This window comes from Lissotriton vulgaris, chromosome 2_1, assembly GCF_964263255.1.
Source record: "Lissotriton vulgaris chromosome 2_1, aLisVul1.2, whole genome shotgun sequence".
In the NCBI taxonomy this organism is placed as follows: domain Eukaryota; kingdom Metazoa; phylum Chordata; class Amphibia; order Caudata; family Salamandridae; genus Lissotriton; species Lissotriton vulgaris.
Window position 1 is genome coordinate 405,662,783 of NC_141687.1, and position 16,496 is coordinate 405,679,278.

General features: G+C 43.2%; 1 protein-coding gene across 1 annotated transcript in view; it reads left to right on the forward strand.

Annotated features, from left to right (window-relative positions):
- The window catches only part of CYP20A1 (cytochrome P450 family 20 subfamily A member 1), a 275,234-nt gene that overhangs the window by 171,182 nt on the left and 87,556 nt on the right, over nt 1-16,496 (forward strand). Inside the window, exons 9-10 of the mRNA XM_086955289.1 lie at nt 2,849-2,969; nt 3,517-3,628. Coding sequence (XP_086811415.1) covers nt 2,849-2,969; nt 3,517-3,628 — 233 coding nt within the window. The remainder of the gene's footprint in view (nt 1-2,848; nt 2,970-3,516; nt 3,629-16,496) is intronic.

The following is a 16,496-nucleotide window of genomic DNA, read 5'->3' on the forward strand; positions in this document are numbered from 1 at the left end:
AATAGTCTCGAAAGCACATGAACAAGCAAGAGAACATAGTGCAGAGACATAACCTTTAATAGTTTCCTCAGATTTTTGGGCACATGAGTAAAATTTAAACCTTTCCATTACTGTATTCATTTTTCTTCCAAAGCGAACTTTCATTTGCTTCGTAGCCTTCTCAAAAACATCCATGTCTCCAGCTTCTTCAGTAGGAGGTAAATTATCAAACTCCATTATGCCTGCCCCGCCTAAACAATGCCTTAATAAAGCAAGTTTACTTTTGGCTGAACAACCATCTTTCTCTAAAACATCCACGTAAGCCAAAAACATGGGAAACCATAAATCCTATTCTATATTTGGTTCTCCAGCAACTTGAAGAAAATGTGGTGGTGCAGCAATGTTAGACATAGTTGTAAACAAATTGGAACGAAATTGGCTTGGAAATGGTAATAATAAAACAATACCTTGTGTCTTGAATGGCACAAAAAAAATGAAGAAAAATTAGTACTTATAAATAATCGCGTCTGGAAATGCACCTAAAATAACTCACTTAACAAGTTCTAGCACATTATGAAACGCTATCGTGAACTCCAGCTGAAATTGCGCTATCATGAACTCTGTCTGAAATTGACAACAAAAATAAAAAAGAGAAACAAATTCCAAAATGGCCGCACGTAGTACGTGGGGTCAAAGTTGCAATCCCAGGATGCAATGTGCAAAGAACACTGTGAGAGTTCTGACATACAGCGTACGGAGGAAAAGAATGGCCCACGCTCGCAAATTTCAAATGATGCAACGGAGCAATGTAATACCACTCGAAGATGCGGTACACTGCAACGGCAGAGTGGGTAAATAAAATTAATACTTCAAGTTCCTCGGATGTGAAATGACAAGAAACAATAGTTCCTCAGATTCCACAATAAACGTCAAGGCAGTTTCTTTCTTTTTAACTGTCAGCGCGGGTTGAAACAGAGCGCTAAGTTACATTACCAAGTGATGATCCAATGCTTAGTGTCCCAATGATGAACTATTTTCTTGGAATTGGAAAACAGATAATAGAGTAATACCCAGTGAACACGATCTTCATAGGAAAATCTGCATCCCGATCGTCGCCAGTATTTATGTAGTAAATAAGTAGAAGGACGCAGGTCCAGGTAACAGGATTTATTCCAGATAGAAGTACAGCTTAACATCCACAGAAGAGCAACCAGGTAAAACCACCAGTCGCCTCGTAACCCGCCACACTAATCCCCCAACATTCCCATGACATATAACAATTCTAATTTCACCATTCTATAATCTAGAATACTACAATACTACACAGGTTGTTGCACAACGCTTTTGAGTTGATGTACTTCTGTAAGATTAAACTCCGATCCTGAAAGAATTTAATATCAATGGGCAGAACATCAGCTAAGCATTAAGAAAGCTAAAAGTACTCCATGCTTCTGAATCTTTCACAAGGACATGCTTATTTTCTGGACCAATCCTTCTGTGAGCCCAAAAGTGACGATTGAGCTCCATCAGAATTGTGAGATTGTTCTGCTAACGTTTTTTTCTCCACCTTTCCACAGCTGAGGAAACCTAGCACAATCGTCTAAGTTTGACTACATTCAGGAATTTCATTCTTCCATAATTCATTTTGGAAGCAATGATACTGGTTACGTGCTAGCTAAAGCCACCATTCACTGCAAGAGAGATTGTGTGAATTACCATCAACTGTTACAATTTATGTGAATCCAAATGTCCATGCAGTGCCGTCACACCCATCTTTAGATCTATATTCCAAGCAACTATGTGTGCAACCACACATATATTTTTCAGACACTACTCTTTCAACTTCCTATAGCAGTGCAAGAATTTGTCTGGATGTTCTGGACAAGCTTTTTTTCCTGGCCCAAATTCACCTGCTGTATTTCTTTCTTACTTTTATTTACTATTAAAAGGGAATGAGAGTCACGACTTAAAAAAGTCAGTTGCTATTACTACATAGGTTATTTGCTACTATCCATGACCTTCCGCCTCAGTAATCAGCCTAGACTGCCCATCAACGATTTCCATTTTTTCATGAAGAAAGCTGGCTAGGCAGTGCATACATGCATGATTGGGGTGTTCCGCCTATAACTTACTTGTGTGTACATTTCTAGCATACATAGCTCTGTTAACCGCTACAAAAACGTTCTTGTACCATCACTGTGTGTTCTAATACCCAACAAATTGATAACAAAAAAGAGCCTGTAGTCTAAAGTAATGGCTTTATATTGTCTTGTTTCCCGCCTCTTTTAACACTAGCAAGAACTCCCTTTTATCTTATTGTGTAATCTTTTATTTCTTAAATTTGTGTGTGTATTATAACATGTCTGCTGATCCTGGACTTAACCTCTGTATTTCCAAATCCCATTCACCAAGAGGTTTTGTAGGCATGTCTATAGTTCTCGAGCAATCTGAAACCATCATGCTGTTCAAACACAGATTTCATTCTGCAAATTATTTTGTAAACCTGTTAAAATTCTCTCAACAAGATTAGTAGTTGTGAGGCAGAGTTTTAAGTTTTTTAGAATTTTAAGAAACAAGTAGGTTCTGTGTTTTGTTCTTTTTGTAAAGTATTGTAGTCAGTGTATTATTTTTATCTGTGAGTTTTTCTACCGAACTGCAACGTCACATTTCTCTTTGGGGCCACTTATCAAACTCGAATATGTACAAAATATGATTTTCCTTTCTATAGTGCGCATGACTTATTAGATGTATGTGGCGGCTTGACGCCCTTGGGCTGAGTTTGCGCTATACAAATTGCTCACTCATTCATTCATTGGTGCAGAAGGAGGGCTGCCTTCTGAACTGACTCTGCCTGTCATTTATTTTGCAGTGTGTACATGGGCTTTATATTTCCTCGCCACATCGGAGGACGCTCAAGAGAAACTTTACAGGGAGATGGCCCAAGTACTAGGCAAGGGGCCCATCACACTGGAGAAAGTTGAGCAGCTCAGGTAAAAATAGTTCAACTTCTTCAGCCCAACACCAGCTGTTTGCACTACAGGGCAATTTACTGACTGTAAATGGTGCATACGTTTTTTGCAGCCTGCAACCTGAAGACCCCTTTTCCAGAGTAAACCGACATGATCGTTCATAGGTGGCAGACACACACAGACCCCCTCTCTCCCCCCCCCCCCTTGCACCTATAACACTTTTTCTGATGAGTTTTTTTACTTTCTGTAACCCAAGGGCCAACTTTTGTAACCTGTGTCTCCAACATTTTGCGTAGGTTTCTTTTAGCCTCGACATAATGGTGGTACTTCCAATATGTAGAATGTTTCATGCTCCATGGGGTTATTTTCATGTTCTGGAACAGTGTCTCAGGACAGCTTTGTAACCATGAGACATTGATGTTGGAGAACATTTGGCAGATAAACCAATTTTAGCTTATTATAGCATGCGAAGTAAGCATGGCAATTGTAGTGGTGTTTTAGATAAAAGGTCTAATCTCACAGAGAACACTTTTTAAAGTAAATTCACATCTGAACTCCTCTCTTACAGGTATTGCCGGCAAGTCCTCTGTGAGACAGTACGAACAGCTAGACTGACACCCATTGCAGCACGGCTACAGGACCTGGAAGGCAGAGTTGACCAGCATGTCATTCCCAAAGAGGTACTGCCTTTGGTTTTTAATATGATTTTAAAGAAAATACTAGTTGATATTGAGGGAGGCATCAGCCATGACTTCACCACTATAATAGGAAACAATTGTCCCCTAAGGGGGAAGTGTGAACCTGAACTTCCTTTGTAACCTAATGAATAACTATCAAAGGATTGGTTTTACTGAAAAGAATACATTTAATTTGATTACTCAACACTCGGATTCTTAGTAAAATGAACTCATTCAGCTTTGCAAAACATATACATTCGAAATTAAATTGGTGTTACCAAACTATGCAATGAAAGTGAGGTAGGAGAGTACGAAGTGCGATTGTGCTATAGAACACATTTTATTTGATTACTCAACACTTGGGGCCCGATGTAGGTAATCCTCATTTACCGACTCTAAAATACTGAATTTTACCGATTCGGTATTCTAGATTCGGTAAATGAGATGTAGCTAAAAATTCGGTATTTTTTACCGAATCGGTAAATACCGTTTCGGTAAAAATACTGAATTGTCAAGGGGAACACGGTGTCACTTTGACACCCTGATGCACCCCTGATTTTGGCTTGTGTGCCATGTGGCACACATACAAGCCCTAAGGGGCACAGGTGTACATGCACAGATGTGCATGTACACAGGAATTCGTTATTTACCATGCAATAGTATTACATGGTAAATAACGAATCCGTAATGGCCTGTGGCACTGTTTGAAGTGCCACCTACATCTGGATTTACTGATTCTGTACATTTACCGATTCAGTATTTTACAGAATCGGTAAATTTACCGAATCGGTAAATATACCGATTCTGTAAATATAAAGCCCCCTACATGTCAAACACCAAATACCGGTCGGTAACGGCCGAAATCGGCCGTTACCAACCGGTATTTGGCCACCTACATCTGGTCCTTGGAATCTTAGTAAAACAAACTCATTCCGCTCTGTCAACATATACATTCAAAATTAAAACTAAACTACACATTGGCGCAGTGAAAATCAGGTAGGTGAATAAGAGGTGCACGTGTGATATACAATATATACATAAATAGTGACTGTGGATGATGCACAGTTGCTTGATCTAAACACGAACACAGAGTTGCAGGCTCCTAAATCTCATAAACATTACAGTATACTATTATTGTGTCAACGTTTCAACACTTTGAGGTTATTTGTACAGGGTCATCATCAAGACGAGGAATAATCTTTCTAGTAAAATCAATTTTAATGGGGGTCACACTTCCCCCTTAAAGGACCATTGTTTCCTATTGTATTGTACTACCCATGTGCCAGAGTGACAGGGTTGCTCCTTGTTTTACGCATATGACTTAATCACTGGCACACTGTGCCTTTGTTTCAGTAGGACAGGAACCAGTTATATTCCAGAGATTCCCTCCACTCAATCCTGAACTCTGGAGAGTGCATAGTTCATTCCTAGTGCTTTGTTTCCTTTGCAAACAATCCCTTGATTCTTTTAGTCATTCTTTGTAGTCTAATTAGATTCTAGTGCATTGCACTTGTCTATGCAAAACATTTACAGTATATTAAAAATGAGATCAATAGCATGAAGGCTGTAGACTTGTTTTCAATGCACCTCCTGACTTCTTTAGAATGATCCCTCATTTTGGAAAAATCATATCACCTTTGGCAGTTTATAGTCCACTGCTGTTCTCTTGTGCACACTTGCTCCTGACCATGTGTAATGCACATCCAGATAAAAACAGTAATGTAATACCTTACAGCTTAAAAGGCTTAGAAAGTTTAGAATGAATTATGCATGTAATTGCTCATCTGTTATTCAAAGTACCTCCTATTTAGTGGTGTATGAGGGGAGAGACTAGTTTGCTAACATTGACTTCCACTAGATGGCAGGGATCCAGCAAGCAGTTTACTATTCATTCTCTCCCAATCTTCAGTGTTATCTGGTATAATGTTATTGTGTGGTCTTGAATGTTTCTGAACTTACACTTTTGAAAGTAGGAACATCCTAGTAGTTTTCTGTTGTATATTTATGATCTGTTTAAAATCACTTGTGTCTTACAGTTTTTCAGTACAGCTTTTTCGAAAAGTTGTTAAGAATCATTCTGGAACAAGTTTTGGTACAACATTACCAATATAGTTTAGGTTCCTTTACTGCTAATATATAGGGTTTTTCAGAGGTTGTGTATTCTTGAATTCTCTCTGTGTAAGTTCATATAGTGGATTTCAGGGATTTTGTAACATTGTGCGTGAGTCCACCAACCTACAACCAATCAGACAGATTTTGTAGACTATTTGTTACAGAATTGTGATAACGGGAATTTATCAGCCATTGAAAATTGGCTCCAGAATATAATCATTAATGTAATCCTACTATAAAATTCCTGCTACCATTGGTGGAGTGTAAATCAGATCTCATCCCATTTCAGGGTGTATAGCTTCTTGCAAGTGCATCTGCCAAAGCATTGAGAACAAGCATTTGCAATGCAATAAATGTTGCATTTTATGCAAGTGTGAGCTATTGACATTGCAAATAACAATGCCTTTTATTTTTGTTTTAGTTTTAAAAACATAAATAAAAGGCATTGTCATTTACAATGCCATTAGCTTAAACTTGGGTAACTGTGAGACCTATTGCATTGCAAATGCTTGGTTTTTTTTTAGGTTGAGGGGGTTAGGAGGGAGGGAGTGTGTGCTAGATATGCAGGCCAGCGTTGTTTTGTCCACAGTTTACGAAGCTGGACTAGAGTACAAATGCCTGTAAGTGCAGAAACAACCGAATGTGTACGTTTGAGAAGTAAGTAGTATTTGAAGAACAAATGTGTTTTAGTACGTGGGAAATGTAGGTAAGGGGAAATAGCAATGAACAAAATTGTGTTCGTATATACGGACGATTATTATTATTTTATTTATTTGACGGTGGAAGAAAAGAAAGCATATAGAGGAGACGGTTGTAAATTAGGTAGGCGATCGGGAGTGGGTATGCGGAGTATATACAGCCGGTGAGAGCAGAGAAGCAGCAGTGGGTTTGGGAACAATTATAAATAGTAGCAGGCAGGGGAGGGGGAAAGGGATAAGGAGAAAGTCTTTGAAATATTGTGTGACTAGCACTAGCAGATAATGTAGAGTATAAGAGTCCGGCTTGGAAAGAAAGAAAGCGAGTGGGAGGTAAACGAGAATGTGTGGTAAGGCGGTACAAACCAGCTTGTGTTATAGTAAGAAAGGAATAAAAAGCAAGATGATTGTGGTAGCATAGTGTGGAGATGCAAAACTGTGCGCATGCTATATGTATTATGCAGTAGTTTTTAGGGAACGGCTTGAGACAGTTATAACGTTTGCTAATAGTTACATTAAAATGGAACCAACACAGGCGCAGTTTGGAGGGAAATAGAGTGGGTGGGAGAGTAGGAGCAAACGGAGGTGGATTAAAGTGTTTGTGGGAAGCTGTTTTAAATCACCGCGTGAGGAGCAAACAGAAGGCTATGGGGTAATGTTTGATTTGCGTTTGCAGCTTAAAAGCTGTATGAACGCAAGAAGTAAAGAAAGTGAAAGCGCGCCATGCGTGCGTTCTCCTGAAGCGCTTTAATGACACGAAATGCCCAGGGAACTTTGCAGAATGAAAGCAAAGCAGCGCGCTGTGCTCGTACCACATACGCATGCATATGTCCTGTCCAGGCGCGTGCTCATCCCCTGTCCGGGCAGGAATGCCGTATGAAGACAGGGAGGGAACGAAACATGCTTCTTTCCCAATAGAAAACATGCATTTGGCAGGCGCGCCAGTAAGAAGCTTGGGTGGAGCTTCCACCCTCACTTCGCAAGCTAAAGTGACGATAACAGATCTCACCAGGAGTGACGCAGCACATGTGCTGCGTCACTAGGCGAGACCTAAAAAGAGGAACCGGCTGACACTAAATACTGTGGCTCTTCACTCGTTCCTTTATAGTACAGATAGAAACCTGCGTGCGAAGCGTATGGTTTGCAACATCCCTCGGTGACCGCTCCCGCATAGCTGCAGTTCCAGAGTGCCACAAAAAAAACAAATTGTCTTCATTCGACACCAAGGGGTTCTTCTGGGACCTTTATACGTTTAGCTAGAGGGTCAGGGTCTCACTATCCTGCCCGCTTGTTCCTTCTTTTTCTGTGTTTTTGAGGGTAAAGGGACTGAGACCTAAAATGGCGCCTGCAGCATCCTCTTCTTTGTTGTAGCCAGCCAATGAGATTGCATAGTTTGAGGTGGCTGAACTCAGGTGTTGTACCGCGACGTGAAATATCTATACATTTGAAATAGCTATACATTTTTAACCATAATTTCTCAAAAACAATTCAATAGATTTACACTAAATCACAAAAGGCACACATTCTGGACAAAGATCTGGCTTTCTGCCAAGTTTGGTTCAATTCATTTCAGCAGTTTTGGCTGTGGCTATGTCCAAGTCTAAAGTTCCTATGAGAAATTGCGTCGGGAAATCGAGTTTTGTGACAACCGTCTTTCTCTGCCTCCACTTGGTGGATCACACTGTAACTTTTTCCAGCAAGGAGCTGAGGTGGATTTTATTATTATTATTTTTTTTTAACGTTTTGTTACGATTCATCAAACAGCACCAAAGCTATTGACAAACCCAAAAATAAATGTCCTATGGAATGTCCTATGGAAAACTGGTCCTAATTTGAACGACACAGTGGCGAGTGCCACTTTGTAATATGTACATCTAAGTGCATGTAAAATTATTGCATGATTTAAGTTCATTACTCCAGTGCATGCATCCATTCGTTGCAACAAAATAAATAGTCAGGAGATACTTTTAAATGCAATCCTTAAGGGTCTATAAAGTGATGTTGTATGAAGTACTAACATTAAACACAAATAATGCTAATGTGAACAAAATGTAAGCCAACTTGCATAGTTTAAATAAAGTAAAAACATTTCATAAACATATATTTCAATGTTACTGATCATTGCTTTCCATAAATACAGCTAAAGTAAATAGCTTTTCTAAAATGCTAATTGCTCTGAATAAATTATAAGGTTCGAGGCATGTGGGCTGCTGAATTCATATCTGTGCATAGATCGCCGCCTAGTGTTGGGTCCGGATGATTGCACATTGTTGTCCTGGAAGAGTCTTCGAAGTATCACGAGATAGGTGGCTCCTCCCCTGGACTACAGTGCGCATGGGCATCCTCTCCATCCCCAGATTGTTTTTTTCCACCATTGGGTTCGGATGTACTTTCTCGACTCCAGTTCGGAAACTTTGATATAACTCTTTACTAAGGCCAAAAGGCCTTCGGGGCGTCGCTATTGTCTCGTTCAGTGCCTATTTTTCTCCAGTTCTTCGAACAGGACGTCGAAGGCAGCTTTTGACTTCGACACCAGAGGCCCAAACTACGACGACGATGGACCGGAGTCCGTTCAAACGATGCCCCGTCTGCAACTCTAAATACCCTCACATTGATGTGCACCCAGTGTGCAATAAATGTTTATCCCCGGACCACGACGAGGCCAGCTGTATGGCCTGCTCAAAGTTCCGGTCGAAGAAAACTCTTTGAGTTCGACGCACAGCAAGACAGTCAGCGCAGAAGTCGGCACCCGAGCCGGACAACATCTTTGAGGCCGGTGACGAGGAAGGCGCCGACAAAGAAGATCCTGACCAGCAGTCGGACCCAGCGTCGGAGCATGACTCCAACTTCGATGTAGATGAAGACGATGAGGACTACGTCCATGAAGAAGACGTTGTCGAGGTAGGGGACGACGCAGAGGCCATCGGGGCCGTCGATGACGACTCCAGTGATGAGCCAGGCCCAACCGCAGTAGCGGGGCCTAATAATGACAATACGCTCCCTACGGCTCTGGTCGAGGCATCGCCGGAAGGCCGTAGCCAAGATCTTACTCCACATTCTATAGCCCCGCGTCCAGGCCCGGCTAAGAATACTTCAAAGGAGCCATCGTCGATTTTTTCAAAATCGAAACCGAAACCTACAGAGGCGAAACGGAAACTGCTAAAAGTGGTCATCGGATCGACGCCATCAAACACATCGACGCCAGTCAAGTCGAAGAGTGTCGGCAGCCCTTCAGGGTCGCAAGGGGGCGCCGCCTCTAACACCGGGGCGCCGAAGCCAGGCTCTACAGTCAAGCACGTCACCTCGACGCAGTCGGCGTCGACGCCCAAGCATGGCGACAAGACCAAAAGTCTCCAGGCCAAAAAGGCTGTCGAACCGGAGATTTCAGCGTTAAAACCGCTACTGAGCAAAGCTCTCGAGTCGAAGACCAAACCCGACCCGAAACAGCAGATTGCATCGACGCCCAAGGCCGTACATGTTACGCACCGTGAGCTCGAGTCGACGCAAGGAAACAAGCATGCTAATGAGCCGCCGAAGCAGCTCGGATCGAACACTACGGCAAGCTCTAAGAAGGTCGGCTTGTCCACGGGTCACCCTCCAATTAAATACGGTCTGCCACCAACGGCTCGACCCAAACATCTCGAGCAGCACAAAAGCACGGACACATCCAAAAAAGTGTCCGCGCCTTCGAAGTCCACTCCTGCGGGGGTTATGTTCCAAGAACCCTCGTATGACAACCAGTCGAAACTCTTCATCGACTCGGAATCTGGCAGGCTCACCATCCATAAACGGAAAATCGCACCAGAACATCCCTTGGAGGCGTACAAAATCCCTCAACCACCTCACCAGTTCTCTTTGAACATGTTGAGAGTTATTCACAACAAGTTGCATATTCTCCAGCGCAAAGCGAGGAGGACGTGGGTGATGAATACGGTCAGATGGCATTCACTTATCATACTGACACTGACCAAGAAGAACCTCAGCAATGGACTGATGCTGCAGACCCTGATGATCCACAAGCTGCACCGGACATTCCGTCTTACAATGTCAAAACCTCGCCTACTGAAGACACGGCGGCGTTTAACGCTTTAATAGAAAGGGCAGCCCTCAACCATGACGTGGAAATGCACGCAGAACCAGTGGAAGAAGATTTCCTATTTGATACTTTCTCCACCTCTGAAAAATCGGCAAAAACATTGCCTATGCTGAAAGGAGTCCTCAAACATGCTGTGGACATTTTCAAAGAGCCCACAAAGGCAAGGGTTGTCAACCCAAGGATTGAAAAAAAGTATAGACCTGAGCCTCTGGACCCTACCTACATCAAGGGCCAGCTCCCATTGGACTCCCTCGTAGTGGCCAATGCTCGCAAGAGGGCAAACTAGTGGTGATGCTCCTCCTCCGGACAAAGAATCAAAGATCTTGGAGGCTTCAGGAAAGCGGGTGGCGGCACAGGCTGCTAATATTTGGAGGATTTCAAATACACAGGCCCTATTGGCTAGATACGATAGGGCTCACTACGACACATTAGAACAGCTGTTGCAACACCTGCCTGATGTTTACAAAGAGGGAGCAGAAATGATCATACAGGAGGGGAAGTTAATTTCTAATGCACTGGATGCAGCAGACACAGCAGCTAGGGCCATTAACACTAGTGTAATGTTGAGACGTCACGCCTGGCTCCGCATCTCTGGATTTAAACCAGAAATTCAAACAACTTTTCTCAACCTGCCAGTTAACCCTGACTTCCTTTTTGGTCCCGATGTAGACCCGACCCTCGAAAAAATTAAAAAGGACACTGAGACGGCAAAATCCATGGGGGCTCTGCAGTCACAGCAGTTTCAGGGCAGTTCCTTTCGTCGCTCCGGTAATAGGGGAGCCTCTAGAGGACAAGCTTTACAGCAAGCCTAGTACAACAAGGGGAGCACGCAAAACCCCTATACAAAAAATAACAGGGGTGGATATCGTGGGAACAGCACCAAGGGCAGAGGACGTGGAAATAACAATGCCAGATCCTCCGCTCCCAACAAACAGTGGCGCCTTGTCACTGCCCCCGACCATTTAACACCTGTCGGGGGAAGACTCCAGCAGTTCCTGCCAGTCTGGGAAGGCATTACCACAGACAGGTGGGTGAGACAACTTATCCAATAAGGCTATTTTCTAGAACTAACCTCCACTCCCCCCAACCTACCCCCAAGGCACCGTCTTATGTTCGCAGAGCACATGCACTTATTGCAGCAAGAAGTACTCTCCATGCTGCAAAAAGGGGCAATAGAACTCGTGCCAGTAAAAGAGCAAGGTACAGGGGTATACTCTCTGTACTTCTTAATCCCAAAAAAGGACGGTTCCCTGCGGCCCATTCTAGACCTCAGACCCCTCAACCAATACATACTGTCAGAACACTTTCATATGTTAACCTTACAGCAGGTCCTGCCATTGCTCAGTCAGGGCGACTTCCTAGGAACCCTGGACCTCAAGGATGTATATTTCCACATTCCCATTCACCCAAGTCACAGGAAATATCTCAGATTCACCATCAACAACCAGCATTACCAATTCAAGGTCCTGCCTTTCGGGGTCACCACTGCCCCCAGAGTGTTCACCAAGTGCTTAGCAACTGTGGCTGCACACCTTCGGAGACAGCACATCCATGTCTATCCCTACCTGAACGACTGGCTTGTTCAAGCAAAGTCAGCCCAGCAGTGTGCCAGCCACATGTCACGCACAATTCACCTCCTACACAGTCTAGGATTCTCACTAAACTACCAAAAGTCGCACCTTCAGCCCGCTCATGTGCAAGAGTACCTAGGGGCGACAATAAACACTCTAACGGCAACAGCGCAGCCAAATTCTGCCAGAGTCAACAGCATGCAGCTGATAATTCAGAAATTCAGGCCTCAACAATCGCTCCCAGCGCAAGTATTCATGCAGCTGATCGGTATGATGGCCTCCTGCATATTCATAGTCCCGCACGCGAGGCTACACATGCGTCCCCTTCAAGAATGCTTAGCACGACAGTGGAACCAGGCTCATGGGCATCTAAAAGACCTAGTGTTGGTGACCGGTCGTGCATACAATTCTCTGCATTGGTGGAACACACAAAACCTGTGCAGGGGACGACCGTTCCACGAGCCTGTCCCACAAATAGTGCTGACAACGGACGCATCTCTCCAGGGCTGGGGGGCGCATGTCCTCCATTATACTGTGCAAGGACTATGGACGGCACAGCAGCAAAAGATGCATATCAATCTTTTGGAGCTGATGGCAATCTTCATGGCAATGAATGCGTTCAAATTGCACCTGTGCAACAAGGTCGTGTTGACTACCATGTATTACATCCAGAAACAGGGAGGCACACACTCCCCGCAGCTATCTCACCTAGTCCAGAGCATGTGGAAGTGGGCCATCCAAAGGAACATCTTCCTCATGGCGGAACATCTCCCAGGCAAGGACAACCAGATGGCGGACCTGCTCAGCAGGCACAGTCATCAGATGCACTAGTGGGGGATTCACCCCTCAGTGCTGCAACCATATTTCCAGCAGTGGGGTCATCCAGAGATCGACCTCTTCGCCACAAAGGAGAACGCAAAATGCCAAAACTTCGCCGCCAGGTTCCCACACCCGCAGTCTCAGGGCAATGCGATATAGATGAACTTGTCAGGCAGATTTGCGTACGCTTTTCCCCCAGCTCCGCTCATACCGCTAGTGGCGCGCAAACTGCGGCAGCACTCCATGACGCTCATCCTGGTTGCTCCAACGTGGGCACGGCAGGCTTGGTACACCACATTCCTGGAACTTTCAGTGGTGCCTCACCAACGGCTGCGCCTCACTCCCAGCCTCCTCACTCAGAGCCATGGAGACATTCAGCACCCAGAGCCTCAACAGTTGAGCCTTGCGATTTGGCTCCTGAGGTCATAGAGTTTGGCTACCTCAACTTGCCCCCTGACTGTATGAACATCATCAAAGAGGCAAGGCGACCTACAACTAGGGCGTGCTATGCAGCCAAATGGAAACGTTTTGTCATCTACTGTTCCAATAATGACATTAATCCGCTAGATGCGTCCACACAAAACATCATATGTTACTTGCTGCATCTATATCGATGCAATCTAGCGTATAGTTCCATTAGGATACATTTGGCTGCCATGGCAGCTTATCGTCAAAACAGGCAGCATCTTTCCCTCTTCAAAGTGCCTGCCATTAAAGCCTTCTTGGAAGGACTTAAAAGAGTGATCCCTCCCAGACACCCTCCTTCACCTGTCTGGAATCTAAACCTCGTTCTCACCAGGCTCATGGGGCCACCCTTTGAGCCTCTTCATTCTTGTGAGATACAGTTTATTACATGGAAAGTGGCTTTTCTGATAGCCATCACATCACTACGAAGAGTTAGTGAGCTTCAAGCCCTAACAATTCAAGAGCCCTTCCTACAAATTCATGCTAATAGGGTAGTACTGCGCACCAACCCCAAATTCATGCCTAAGGTGGTCTCGCAGTTCCACATTAATCAAACCATAGAACTGCCAGTTTTCTTTCCAAACCCAGATTCAGTGGCAGACCGGGCACTGCACACCTTAGATGTTAAAAGAGCTCTCCTGTATTACATCGACAGGACAAAAGACTTTAGAAAGACCAAACAACTGTTTGTTGCCTTCTCTCCACAACACAAAGCCAACCCTATTTCCAAATCAGGTATAGCCAGATGGATTGTTAAGTGCATACAAATCTGTTATCAAAAAGCTAAACGCACTTTAACAGTTCCCCCAAGAGCGCATTCCACACGCAAGCTAGGGGCATCCATGGCTTTCCTAGGTAACATTCCTCTAGAGGACATATGTAGAGCAGACATATGTAGAGCAGTCCACCATACATACATTTACCAAACACTGCTGCGTAGATGTACACTCCAAGCAGCAAGCCGCTGTGGGACAGGCTGTTCTCAGAACTCTCTTTCAAACTGCTGCAGCTGGCACTGGCAACCGCCGCTAGGGGGGTAACTGCTATTTATTCTATGCACAGATATGAATTCAGCAGCCCACATGCCTCGAACGGAATATGCTACTTACCAATATGCATCTGTTCTTGGCATGTAGGGCTGCTGACATTCATATCGCCCTCCCTCCTCCCCGGTGCCTGTCGCAGCTGTAGCACTCAGAATCATTTTCAGGCATGGTCATCACTTTCAGTGTTACACTCCACCTCTGCCACAATGGCGAAAAACAATCTGGGGATGGAGAGGATGCCCATGCGCACTGTAGTCCAGGGGAGGAGCCACCTATCTCGTGATACTTTGAAGACTCTTCCAGGACAACAATGTGCCATCATCCGGACCCGTTATGGTAATTGAACCTTCAAGGGTTTTAATTGTCTTAATGTTTCGAATATTATTTTAAATATCTACAATTGTACGACCTGATATATTTGATGCCGTTAATGCACAACAACTGTGACAAATGTCTTTTTAAGTTAATTTCTGTTTGTCACTGAACAGTGATCTTTTTGAGACAAAAGAGAGCAAGAGAAAGGGTGTATATGAAAGAGTATTCGGATTTAATATTTGTTACAAGGGTACATGATAGATAAACAACGTTGTAAGAGAACATACAAATAAATTGATCTATAAAAATTCTCTATACAACAATTGCAAAAGCTTTTCTACCTATTTACAATCTAATTTATTATCCGGTAGAAAAAGCAATCGTCGACGTTTCGGTCTCTATTCTTGCGTTTCCGAGACCATCCTCAGGACATAAAAAATCATATCTTGGGAGACCCTGTTTGAAGTCCTTATTCGCCTGACTTCATAGATGTATAGAAAAGGAATTGGGCAGATAAGATATCTAAAAAAATTGGTGAAAATCTCCTATCGTATTATTCTGGCGTTTGTAGTTACAACGTTGAGTCTATCGCAGTCAGCTCTCAACAACTGAAATTAATTTGCTGTAGCCCGTCACTTCCAAGTCAGTTCAGTCCATGCGCACTGTAGTCCAGGGGAGGAGCCACCTATCTCGTGATACTTTGAAGACTCTTCCAGGACAACAATGTGCCATCATCCGGACCCAACACTAGGCGGCGATCTATGCACAGATATAAATGTCAGCAGCCCTACATGCCAAGAACAGATGCATACTGGTAAGTAGCATATTCCTTATCATTACTCTAACATGGATAAATAAATTGTGCAGTTTATATACACTAATGTACAATTTCAGTTTCAGTCTGAAGCTCTATTTATGACGATAAATACATATTTTTATGTCGCAGGCGTCACGCAAAACTTTTTTAAAGCTTCAGTTCTAAAAGGCACTTCTGTCATTTGGTTTTCACATAAAGTGTGAAATAAAAATAGATTTGGCATTCAGTTAATAAACCGCCCTTGTGAAATTATCTGATATGATTTTGTAGCAGTGGTGTATGTATGTAAGGAAAATATGGTCCTTTAAATATTTCTTGCATTTATCTAAATGAAACAGTTTGTTTTATATTCACTGTGCAGATTCACTGTGCAGACTTTTAGAAATGGTTTATTTTAGCCTGTAGCTGTCATGTAAGGTAGACATTTTTTTAAATAACTGTAACGTTGCCAAACCTATTGTAAATGTGGCAGCATTTGCCTTTCACAGATAATGAGCTGTTGGCTCTGGATCTTTTCTCAGCTTGTGCAGGACAGCTCCCATTAATCATGGCAGCATAAGCACTGAAATACCAAGTTTAATGCTACTCAAACACAGAGCTGAAAAATGCCTTTTCTTAATTCTAGGATTGTAATTATTTTCAAAATTAGTAAGTAAACTTACATTCATAGGAACATGTGCAACATGCCCACGTAATATTGTAGTATTAGACATTAACCTATCAAACGTTTCACAAAAACTCTCTTCATGCCATTTGGAATCCTCATGCATTTCAGCCTTGCAACAGCTTGACAGACTTGAAGTCTGAGTTAGATTACTTCCACTGTTAATGAACATAGCTGCCAAGGTTTCAGATTGCTTATGTATGACATTTTAAAGATTTCAGTGTAATTATGAGTGACATTCAACAAAAATGAGTGATACTTTTTCACAGTC